Raw genomic sequence first — 12,427 nt, 5'->3', positions numbered from 1 at the left:
AACATGCTTCAAGAATAGGTAGAGTTTCGTCAAGTGCTGAGGAGCCCCACAGCTTGGTGCCTATAACTTCTCAAATCAATAATCTTATTCCCCAAAGATTCTAAGTGACTTTTTTTTTAGTGAATACATGTTCACTCCTCAGCCATTTCTTGCCATTTGATAAGATCACAAATGTCTGCACTTAAGAATTTTAGCGTAGGGGCTGGGAATATGGCCTAGTGGCCAGAGTGCTCGCCTCATATACATGAAGCCCTGGGTTCGATTCCCCAGCACCACATATACAGAAAAAGCCAGAAGCGGTGCTGTGGTTCAAGTGGTAGAGTGCTAGCCTTGAGCAAAAAGAAGCCAGGGATAGTGCTCAGGCCCTGAGTCCAAGGCTCAGGACTGGCCAAAAATAAAAAGAGAGAGAATTTTAGCATATCTTTGAATACATCTGGGGGGAGGGGAAACCCCAAAGCTTCTTAAGCGGCAAGAACACGATTGTGAATAAATTCTCACCGTTGTGATCTTTTAGGTCTATGATTCAAAGCCAGAAATACTAGTGACAGAGTTGCTACCAAACTCCACAAGTCTTTGGGAACAAGCCGCCGGTTGGATCTCTACACCCGCAGGGAGTGAAGTTAGAATGGAAGGCAGGCTCTGCCCCAACACCCCCCCCCCCGCCCTCCCCAGCAGCCTGGGGCCCAGCTCTAGCCCCTCCTCCGCCCATCCCCTTCTCCAACACACACCAACAAGGCTGTGCTGATGTTTTGAAATCTATCACTCTGCACTAACAAGCTTTCTTTCCAGAAAGCACTGTCGCAAAAGTAGAAGACTAGGAATTTTTTTCTCTGAAAAGTGAAAGGTAGATGGTCACATGACCTCCCTTCTAGCTCCCTATGCACACTCTGCCTCGACATTTTCCCAAAGCCAATTCTGTCCACAGAGGATACCACATGAAAACACACGGAAGTATGGCGCAGCTTTATCAGTCTGATCGTCAAAGTTTCCTGACTTTTTTTTTTACAGTTTGGCCTCTGTGCCTGGGAAAATTTGGAAAAATCAATTCGTGTAACAAAAGTTAAAAAAATTCAAAATATAAATTCCATCTAATCGTGATCTCATTAACTATACTTCAACGTGGAATATTCTGAGCAAAGGACATAAATTGGCAGCATCATTACCAAAGAAGCTAGGTACTTAAGATAATTTGGATTTCATCCCACTGAAAATCACCATAGGATATAAATATATTTAAATCTGGCTCCAAAATTTGAGAAAATATGTCCGTTCATATAAAAAGATGGGAATATTAAAAGGTATCACATCTTTGTACATTAAGTTGAATGTGAGCATCTGTTAGTTTATAAAACTCAAAAATACAATGTATTGTAGATGGAGGAGGAGAAACATTGAAGTGGTGCTATTGATCAAGGAGCAGTGTACTGAAAAAAAATGAATGGAAATCCCCTTGGACAAAGACTTAAGTATTTAAAAGATTTCTAAGCAATGAGGGGAAGGAAATAAAACCTCTCTATAGTTCATATAATCCTTATCCTTAGCCTCCTTAAATATACTGTTGCAACTAATTTCCTAACAATAATGTTGCAGCCATACTTCATTCAAGTACAAAGCAATTGCCCCTCGGTCCTGGAAGGGCAGACCATCCTCAGGGCACACAGTTTTAATCCATCCTTTGAGGAAGTTGCAAAGTTCTACAGCTGACAGAGACTTCAATTTGGTTAAACAAGTCAGAGCTCGCATTTAATGTTAAATTCTTGCTAAGACAAAGAACCAACTGGAGAACCAATAAGGAAGAGTAAGGGGTTACTTGTTAGCAAGACAGAAAGGGAGCACGGAAAGACAATGGAAACCCCAAATAGAAAATTGCACAAGGAGACTCACAGTAACATTCTCTAGCAACAAAGTGCAGTCCTTGTAGCAGAAGAAGTCCTCCTGGACACAGGCTCCAGGGAGAGGCAAGATTGTCACTGAAAGCCCTTAGCCTATGGTAGAAAACTGTCTTTCCTAGGCAACAGTTCTTTTCACTTACAAATCAGAGAAAAGAGGGACACATGTAGTGGTGCACGCCTGTGTTCCAAGCTGTGTGAGAAGTAGAGATGAGAGGATGGTGGGTAAGCATCAGCAAAAGTTATTAAGACTTTATCTCCCAAATAAACAAATAAATGAATAAGCAGGACTTGGTAGTATGTGCCTGTAATCCCATCTACTTAAGGATGGCGGTCAGAGGGTCATGGTTAAAGCTTTATCCTAGACAAAAATGTGTGACTTCACAAACAAGAAAGGTCTAGAATTATATCTCAAGTAGTAAAGTACTTGCTAGCAAACGTCAAGATACTGAATTCAAACCCCAGGACAAAAATTTGGGGGAAATAACAACTACTTTTGTAAGATGATTAAAAAAATAGAACAGCATTCACAAAAGTGAAATTTTATGCTACAAGTAATGCACATTTAACCTGAAAAGTACTATAAAGTACTGAAAAGTTCTTAAAGTTACTGATATAAATAAGATGGAATTGCTTACCAAGGATGAATTCCAGCTGTGGCTCATTCGGCATCTTCTGAATGCCTACAAAAAAATAGGGGTTAGTTCAGATTTTATAAAAATTAACTAATTGTCAATACTAGGGCAGTGTCAGCTACTGTTTCCCATGACCGAATGTTTAAGTACAGTGCTTGGTAGGATGAGTAAGTAAACTCCGGTTATTGATCTTAATAGCTGTCTCTAGAGAGGGCACATGATTTGTCCCAGGCTTGAATATTACTGATGGTGTTCTGTAGCCATAAACAATTGGAGAAACACTCTGTTCACAAGCCATGACAAATATAAAGCTTATTTTTCAGCTATTTCTGCAGAGAGAAGTAGAACATTTCAAAAGAGCTACCTCATCAAAGTCCTTCCTTAGATGGATTGTCCTTCAGGTGACTCTGAACCTGTCTCCTAAGAAAACCTTCACTACATGGGCGGGGTGGCATGGGCCTGGTTGTTTTGCTCTTTTGTTGGCCGTATACACTAATCCTCCAAACAGAATTACCAAATGGAATGGTAAATGTTTCCACTCTGTTTTTTTAGGTCTAAAACAAACCCAATGCAACATGGCTAAGTGATTTAAGATGAACTAGGGAGAAAGTGAGTGTGGGCATTGGGTCGGTAAAAGGGAGGGCCTTTGGGAGGGGTGATTGATGCCTAATGGCCACACAGTGTGGGAATTTCCTACCGGAGAATGTGTGAACCATCAAATATTATTTCTAAAGGTTTGAATGAGGATAAGAAAGAGTAATAGAGGGGCAAACTTGATCCAGGAACATAACATGATAAACATGCATGGAACTAACACAGGAAAGGCCCTTTGTATGATCAATATCCACTAAGGAAAATCATTACATTTATAACCAAAAGAGAATGAGTGAGGACTTGCCACTGGGATAATATTTGTTTAAAACTGGGATAATATTTGTTACAATTCCAGGCAAGCCAAAGAAGTAGACATGAAACATAGGAATATAGGAAGAAAACCATTGTAGCGACAATGATACACGTATTATAGAAAATACTCTACTTGTTTATTTTTCTGCTACATCCATCAGACGCTATCTAAATTTATTGACATTTGGTCACTAATGTATTTTTAAAAGCCACCTCTTTGCAAAAAAGTAATGTTTATTCATGGAGTTAGAATTTTTTTGCATATAGGCATTTTTTCTTGCTGACATTTAACACTGGTTTGGTTAACAATTTCAGGCTTTTCAACAAAGGTAGAAGGACATTGTGAAATTTGAATAGTCTGAATTTTTAAGGGTTATTAATTATTAACTCTGCTGTGCCATAAGTCCTGACAACCAAATTTATTGAAATATATCCAACAGGTACTTTTTTCTAACGATAATTTTTAAAACATAAATGAAATGAGGTGGTGTGTGTGTGTGTGTGTGTGTGTGTGTGTGTGTGTGTGTAAACAACTAGAAAGCCAGATAAATCTTCTGGAAGAGAGAAAAAGATAAAAATCATACTAAAAAGTAAAAGCCCAAACCATAAGTTTTAAAGCATGGCTTTAATTACTGTAGAAACACAAAACCCAAGTAGTTCTTATGGTCAAATGCAAATCATGACCAAATGTCCACATTTATACCAGTCATGTAATTTAATGCTATCTGATAAAAGACCAGCATCCTGTGATTTTTTTTTTTAGTAATGCTTCCACCTTAAATGTATTTGAGGATAAAAATATCTAGGTTTCCAAAATAAAATGATGTAAGAATACATAAATACCAAAAAGAAGGTGTTCTTTAATACCTTCTTAAGTGTTCAATAGTGCTAGTGTCCAAAACATGGCTTTATGAAATTTATGTGAAATTATTTCTTTTGTCTTTGGTTTATTTCTTTCCTATGGTTTATCCCCTGTTGTTGTTACTGCATTTGATTTTGGTACCCTGGGTATTGTATATATCTTTATGTGAATTTGAGATGGGAAGGGGAACATCAAAATGGTGAGACAAAGGATAAAGGGCGAACCAATGCAACAGCGATGCTACCAAGACAATATGTTGGAATTAATGGTACAACATGGAGGGAGGGGACTAGGGGGAGCAAAAGTGTAGAAAAATGAGGGAGGGGGCGACAAGTTGGATAAGAATGTACTCGGGATCTTACGTATGTGACTGTAACCCCTCTGAACATCACCTTGACCATAAAATTGAATTTTTAAAAAAAGCATTGAAAAGGAAGTTCATCCTGTTCAGTCACATGATTTAATCACTAAGCTGAATGGATACATGATGATTTGTTAAATGGAATGTTAACTTACAAAAACATATATAAGTTAAAGTGCAAAGGAAACAAGGTGTGTTGCTCTGCACTGAAGCGCTGGGATGTAAACATTGCATGAGCTACCATCCACCTGGTCTCAGATGAGGGCTCTGGGAAGACCATAGCCTGACGACCCCCAACGTACAGAATGAACGGTGCAAAGAGGGAACACGGGGGTAGCGTCCTGCCATTGGTTAGGACCCAAGTGCCCATGGGTGCTGGGCTACGTGTGTTCCATGAACCCCATCTGCAGCTCCAGGCTGAGCTGGCGCCCCGCTTACTGGTGAACTGCGTGTCCCTGGGGTCGTTGGCCTGGGCGGGAGGGAGGAAAGAAATGCTGGCCTTCTTCAGACGCTCCTTCTTCTTTGATTTCCATGCTGGAGCTTCACCGCTGTTGACTGTCCCAGGTGTTCTTATCCACACGCGGGTGGATCTTCACCCGAAATAATCTGATACCCCGCTCTGAAATTCTGCACCTGGGAGACATCAAGAATGAAATTTGCCGTTACACTGGAGTCCAGTCTAACGCTAAAAGGTAATGGTCCATTCGAAATACAACCACTTGCAAAGAAACTTCCTTCCAGTTCTGTTCCACTCCCACATTAAGAACCAGGCCACAGGGGCGGGGGATATGGCCTAGTGGCAAGAGTGCTTGCCTTGTATACATGAGGCCCTGGGTTCCATTCCCCAGCACCACATATACAGAAAACAGCCAGAAGCCTTGAGCAAAAAGAAGCCAGGGACAGTGCTCAGGCCCTGAGTTCAAGTGGGCCCAGGACTGGCCAAAAAAAAAAAAAAAAAAAAAAAAAAAAAAAAAAAGAACCGGGCCACACAATCGTGTTGTAAGCTCTAGGCTGGTTAAATGCTTTCCAAATCCTAAAACATATGCTTTTTGCTATTTTCCTAGGCACCTACTCTAGCAATGAGGACGGGTAGCCTCTTGTCACACACCTGTGTGGTTTGCCATGGTGCCTCTCATGACCATTCTGTCCATTATCTTTGCCCTTCACACTCATCTCTCTGTTGGCCCTGTTAGATTAGTCATGACCACAGAGAGATAGGTTGGCCTGATATTCTCCCCTCTAAGATGGCTCAACAGGTTGAACGGGGGAATTTCCAGCTGCGATAGTCTCTTGCTGTTCTGCTTGATAAAGATTTAATTGTTTAATGATTTGGGGTATAGGGTGAAAAGAATGAATAATAGTTTTTCAAAGCCAAAAGCTCAAGAGGACATGAAAGTAATAGCAAATTGATGGGAATAGCATGGGGGGAAAGAAAGCTACTCCCCCAATTTAATACCCTGTTATACAGACAGCCTCAAATAGTTGCAAATTCATTTTGATACTTAGCATGATCTACAGGACCCAAAATGAAAAAAAATCGATGTTGTTTTAAATCAAGTTACTAGCTGAATTAAAATGTGTAAAAATCTTTAAATGTCTAGCCAGCACTGTGTAATGAGGCAGCGGCGGTTGAGCTGGGTGTGGAATACTGATGTGGTCTCGAGCCTCAAGCCACACAAGTCAACAGCCCTACACTTTGTGAGTCTCGGCAATGTGGCTGCATTTCACATGCAGCTCTAGTTCTGAGAATCCATCTGGCAAACATTAAACCCAGAAAGCATCTTTAGGACATGTTACCATAAAGTTGCAGATCATACTGATTGGGTCTTAACGATGTAAGGAGGAACCTTTTCTGAGACGCACAGCTTTCCACCATTAATTCCAGTGGATCTGTCTATTGATAAATGATTTCTTTCACTCAGAATTCTTTCCTGATCAGGATGAGCCTGTCACATCATGCCACATACTTCCAAGGGAGAGCAGGCTCACACAGAAAGCAATGGCACAAGGCAAAGCATTTCTCACTTGGGAAAGAAGGACCATGCCAACTTCACTAGTATTTATTTATTTGTTGGTTGGTTTGTCTATTGGTTCCAATAGAGGCTTGAATTCAGGGTCTCATACCCTCAACCAGCTTTATGCAGGTGGCCAGTGTTCTACCACTTGAGACATACCTCTATTTTGGGCATTTTGCCAGTACATAGGAGGTAAGAGTCCCTTGTATTTGTTTGTCTTGGCTCACTTTGAACGTTGAGCCTTAGAGCTCAGCTTCTTGAGTACTTAGGATTATGGGTGCGGTAGCCAGTGCCCATCTTAATGTCATGATACACACACGCACACACGTTCTGCTTTTTAATCTAAGACTCTACTTTTAATTTTGACCAGACATCACAAAACTTTAAGAGGAGACCTAAAGGAGGTATTACAAATGAAAGAATAATTGGAAAATAACAACTCAGTTCAATAACGATGAGTGATTCGTAGGATAACTGCCAAGCTCTGGTGTGTGCGTTGTGTTACTTGGAGCTGAGGGAAGAGGTTTGCAGGAAGATGCCTGTGAATTCAGTGCTGTGTTCCCATTGGAAGTGTGAAATGCTCTCTCAAAACTAGCTCAGTAAGTGTAAATAAGTGTGCAAAACCAGGATTCAGAGACCATTTCTGACCCTCCACTAGCATCCTCCCACTATTGCATTGAGGTGTCACTTAAGGTTTGATACCTGTTATCAAAATACAGGAGGGGTTAGTGACAAGCTCCAGAAATGACTGCCTTTCTAGGTGGAAGTAGAGTCTTTACCTGGTTGCTGCTGGGTTCCTCTTCTGGGTCAGTCTGGAAAGTTTCTGGTTTGGCTATCATGCACAAGAATAAACAGTGGTTTTCACATACCACAATTATATTTAAGAGAGACAACTTGTAAGTACAGTGACTGTTCAGCGTGGCTCTCATACCTTTTGTCCTACTCAGAAGAGCAAGGAGCCAAATGATCAGAATATTCAGGAAAATATTCTTGGTGTTCTGCTGTCCCAGGGGAGAGAACTATCTGGTAGTGATATAATGAAATTGTACAAGCTTGATACCAGTGTCCCATGTCTGTCATCCTTGCTTCTCAGGAAGTGGCTATTTCATTACCGTAGCAGGTTTCCTAGGTCATGTGGTGATTAGTTATTGTTCCATAGGTTTCTAAGGTAGTGGTTCTAGGTTGCGTTTCCACTATTAGCCAAAGAGCGTCTCCATCTACATCTCTGGGTGCGTGCATGTGTTTGTGTGTGTGTGTGTGTGTGTGTGTGTGTGTGTGTGTGTGTGTGTGTGTATACATTGATCTCAGGATGGAAGGCCCAGGGCCATACATTTAACTTGGCTTTCTTACCCCTGGCTGGCTCCGGACAGTTTACACCACAGCTCTACTCCAGCATCTTACTTGTTAATTGGAGATGGAGTCTTACAGAATTTACTGCCTGACTTGCTTTTGAAATAAGATCTTGCAGGTCTTAGCCCCCTAAGCTAGGATTATTCACTTAAGCCATAAGTACCCAGAACAAATGTATAAACCTTCATTTCTTTATTAGAGTATTATTTTCCTCTTGTCTCAGATAGTTCCTTAATGAAATAGATGTTACATTTTTGCCTTTGCAGCAAATATATTCTCCTGTACTCTGTTCTTTTTATTTTCTTTTTAAGTCTAGCTATGTCAAATGTGTGAATGACATTGAATGACTCATAGTTTGAATTATTCACATCTCTGCTTCAGGCTATTAAAGTAGATAATTAAGCCTTAACTTTATCACAGCAATGAATTCCTTACAGCAGATTTACCTGTCAGTTCTCAATGTAATTATGTGAAATATCACTTTTGTATCACTGATATTTATAAAGCAAATTAGAAAGAATGTAGATTAAGAGTCAGAGTCACTATGGCGGCCGGCAATGGCAAGGTCGGAAAGTTTCCTGCCTCGCCGGGCACAGCCTGAGCTCGTCGCGCTGGCCGCGAGTGGAGGAGGCTGCGGCGGACACCACCCGGGGCCTCCAGGCCTCGCCCTCCCTCGCCCTCCGGGACGGCTCCTCCCCCACCTCCCCGTCCTCTGGGAGCCGCTGCTCCTCTACCCTGAGATGCGACCCGCCTGGGGCCGTCGCTGAGGGGAGGCGGCCCACGTGCTGAGCCGGGGAGCCCCGGCGTCTGGGAGCGAACTTCCCGCCGGCCCGGCTGCAGCCGCGCCTCGCTCGGTCCTCACCGGCTCGTCCAGCTGGGTCCCCACCCTGGTCGCGGGGACACCCACCAGGTGCCCGGGAGTCGTCGCTCACTGGCGCCGCTGCCGACCCCCACGTCCTCGTGCCCGGCCGGGGATCCGCGGTTCACTCCGGGGCAGCCTCCGAGCTGCGGGGCCACCAGACTGCCCCGCGGGCCCCTTAGGTTCCCCCCACGGCCTGACGCCTCTCCGCCTCCCATCCCCGGGGACCCTCGAGGATCGGCGGTGGCTGCCCGGAGGCGCGCGGCGACCCCCATCCTCGGGCCCCCGAAGGACCCTGCCGGCCACACTGAGCCGAACACCCTCTTCATGCTGCAGTACTGCGACGTTTCCACAACCCAGGGGGGAGAAGCAGCCTGGAACTCCTGCAAAACCCGAGAGTCGTGGTGTGACTCATCTGCCCGGATCCCTCCAGTCCTCAAACTGTCTTCCAGGAGTTTTGGTGGCCCGAGCCGCCCCATGTGTGAGCCTTTTCTTCCCGCGGATGATGGACTGAAAGCTGCCACTTGGGGACTTTTGGGGGCCAGGGAGCTGCTGCTGCTACCGCCGCCGTGTTTGAGAGGAGGTAGTGGGGCTGTGGCTGGCTTGTGTTCCCACCCGAGTGAAGAGTTGTTGATGTTCCCTGGTGATGCGTAGACAATGTACAGTTTGTTTTAATTTCAAATTCGGGGGGGGGGGTGGGCTAGGGGTCTAAGCTTGGGAAGAGCAATCCGAACCTGGAGGAACTCCTCATTGTTCCTGGTAGGAGAGACACCCCCAGTCTGTCCTCGATGCCGTCAACTTTGGCCATTGTCCAGAGCCAAGCTAGCAGCTAAGCTCATCCTGAACTCTGGCTGTGCCGATGTCGCCAAGATGTCGGGAGCCAAACCTGCACCTAGGTTCATTATCACCTCTGGCTGAGCTGTTACCGCCAGGATATGCTAAAGGCAAGGACAATTGTTCACAGCCACTATCCAGAATTGCTTTGCTATGTCCCCACCTTCCTAGGTCCGCTGGAGTAGATTCCTATGTTAATCAACCTTGTCCTATGTCTACTGTAATCAAATGTTGCAAATTTCAAAGCCTCTTTATGTTCTAGAATTTTAACAATCCTAGGCTATTCCCTGGTTCCAAAACTGCATATAAGCTGGGAGTGAGAATAAACTGTTGCTGTAGTCTTGAGGTTCAACCTTACGGCTGCAGACCTCCCGTACCCCATCTTTGTCTCTTGTCTTTTTTCTCTTGCCTTATTTTTCCTTTTCCTTAATCCTCGCCGCCCCTCAGTCAGGATTCCTGTTTCTCTGCCGGCCCGGCAGGTTTGGCGCCTGGAACAGGGACTTGAAGGCCTGGGATCGACGGCGGAGGACCCCTGCTCAAGTAACGACGTCCGATTACTTGGGAAGGAGAGCAGGAGGAGAGAGTATTGTCAGGAGTAATAAATTATGGGATAAAGTATAGGCTGCATGCTATACGTGCAGGCCCTTAAAGGCCTGCTTAATGCCCGGGCAGTGAAAGTTGGCCAATGTAACTTAGAACGTTTCTTTTACTTTATTGAGGAAGCATGCCCCCAGTTCCTGGAGGAAGGAACCAATAACTTAGAAACTTGCTAAAAAAAAAAAAAAAAAAATAGGAACATTATGATGCAACTGGCCCTGAGAAAACCTCATTAGATGCTATTATTCTTTGGTATCTGGTCCGAGATTGCTTAGATCTTAGACATGAACAGATTAAATTCGATCAGTCGATTGGAGAAACTGAACAGGGACCTGATGAATGTTGCCCAGCCCCGGGAGCATATGCTGCTGCTCGGGAAGAGCTGAGAAAATTAACAAGACCTGAACCCACTAGGCTAGATAGTAAGGAAGACTCAGATGGCTCAGACACCGAGGAGAAATTATGCAATGAGCCTACTAAAGATAGATTGACCTATGTTGAAAATATGTTAAAATCAGTTATAGCTCTATTATCACAGCTTCATCCAGAACAACAAACTCCTTTAAAGGGAGTCCTGGCAGACTTACAGCTCTCCTAGGTGTAGGCTGCTAGCAGGGGGAAGGGACCTGTGGCTAGGGAAATGCTACCACCACCGAGGTAACTTCTCCTGACCCAGCGCTCTATTTCCATCCACCAGGACAGATTTGAATCCCCAAACAGGGTGAGTGACCATTAGCCTAGAGCTTACATTTTCCATAAATCCACTGGGCTAGGTCAAGGAGATCAGCAATTGTGGGTGCTTGGAGACAACTGATCTCTAGTTCAGCTCAGCTGGTTGCTCCTCAAGTCTAAATTGTTTCAGGAAAGCTGCTCAAGTGTGAGCCCAATCTTATATATTTGGAATATTTTGCAGGACTTACCTAACTTCTATGAGTGCTCAGGCAGATGAACTTCTCTCTGTCTCTTTTTCTGTCTCCCTCTATAAACTCTGCCTGCCTGCCTGCCTGTGACGTAGGATGGATATTGATATTTGTTTAATATCTGCTTTAAAAGACTCGAAGAAAGGTTTTCTATCCTTGTTATTGATGTTTAAAATTGAGGACTCAGTTAAATTCTGCTTGTTTGGCTAAATCATAAGCTTTCTCTAGCATTGAGCACATGGTAGACAATAGGATTGGATGGAGTGAAAGCCTGCCCATCCCCCAGGTAACAAGCATGCCAAATTCCTGGAGGCTGGGCAGAGTCCTGTGGCCTTGCATTTCAAAGGTGCCTTACAATTCAAATGCTGGAAGATGAAGGTGTCTTACTGTGAGCTCACTGTCTGTGTTCATACCCTGTCTCCTGTATGCTCCCTTTGTGAGCTAAACTGGTTTCTCAAAATGTGGCTTCTCAGATGATCTGAAAATTTTGGTTTGCTGAAATTTTTTTTTTTCTCTTTACTATCTAACCACGTGGTTCTAGAATATAGGCAAAATAATACCATTTGCCACTGGAATTCCAGAAAAACTTACATGGCCAATTAAAGAACAATTCTAAGCGCGCCCCTAAACGTGTGCACATTGTCTGTATGTGTATGTATGTCTATGTCTATGTGTTGGTAAAACTTAAAAACAAAACAAAAACAGGTTTTAAACCCAAACTGATCATGTTTGGGAGCAAACAAATGTGTCTATGAAAAACTCCAAAAGGTTCTAATATTCAGCATGTAATATAAGTACAATAATATACAACCAGTGTGTTATTCTTTATGTCATCTATGCTAAGAGTCAAGTGTACATCTAATCCTGACAATTCTTTGGTATACACTAAGATTTTGCTTCTCCATTTTTTTTCCTCTTTGTTCGCTGTGCTCTCATAAACTCTTTAAGATCAAGGGACCAGAGTCATTTTGAAATAACTGCACAGGTGTGACTATTAACCTAAATTTTCCGGACCCCAAATTAACATTTTGCTTTATAGGATACAGGTTGACATGTGTGCTAGCTGAGTGGACCGTGGCAGTCTATGGCTACAGAAAGCTGCCTCCACAGTCGGCTTCCAAACTGGGAGTTGTTTGTGACTCAGAAACTGCCCTGGCTGCTACAGAGAGCAGACTTGGTTGGCCTTCAATCTGTGTGGA

General features: G+C 43.5%; 1 protein-coding gene across 1 annotated transcript in view; it reads right to left on the bottom strand.

The window, feature by feature from the left end:
• LOC125366982 (type II inositol 3,4-bisphosphate 4-phosphatase-like) overlaps positions 1–5,128 on the bottom strand; it is a 49,268-nt gene extending 44,140 nt beyond the window's left edge. Inside the window, exons 1-2 of the mRNA XM_048367649.1 lie at positions 5,092–5,128; positions 2,528–2,572 (exon numbers count right to left, since the gene is read on the bottom strand). Of these exons, the coding sequence (XP_048223606.1) occupies positions 2,528–2,561 (34 nt within the window). The 5' untranslated portion in view covers positions 2,562–2,572; positions 5,092–5,128. The remainder of the gene's footprint in view (positions 1–2,527; positions 2,573–5,091) is intronic.
• Between the last annotated feature and the right edge of the window lie 7,299 nt (positions 5,129–12,427).

This window comes from Perognathus longimembris, chromosome 18 (assembly GCF_023159225.1).
Source record: "Perognathus longimembris pacificus isolate PPM17 chromosome 18, ASM2315922v1, whole genome shotgun sequence".
Lineage (NCBI taxonomy): Eukaryota > Metazoa > Chordata > Mammalia > Rodentia > Heteromyidae > Perognathus > Perognathus longimembris.
This window is presented reverse-complemented; position numbering and strand designations above follow the sequence as displayed.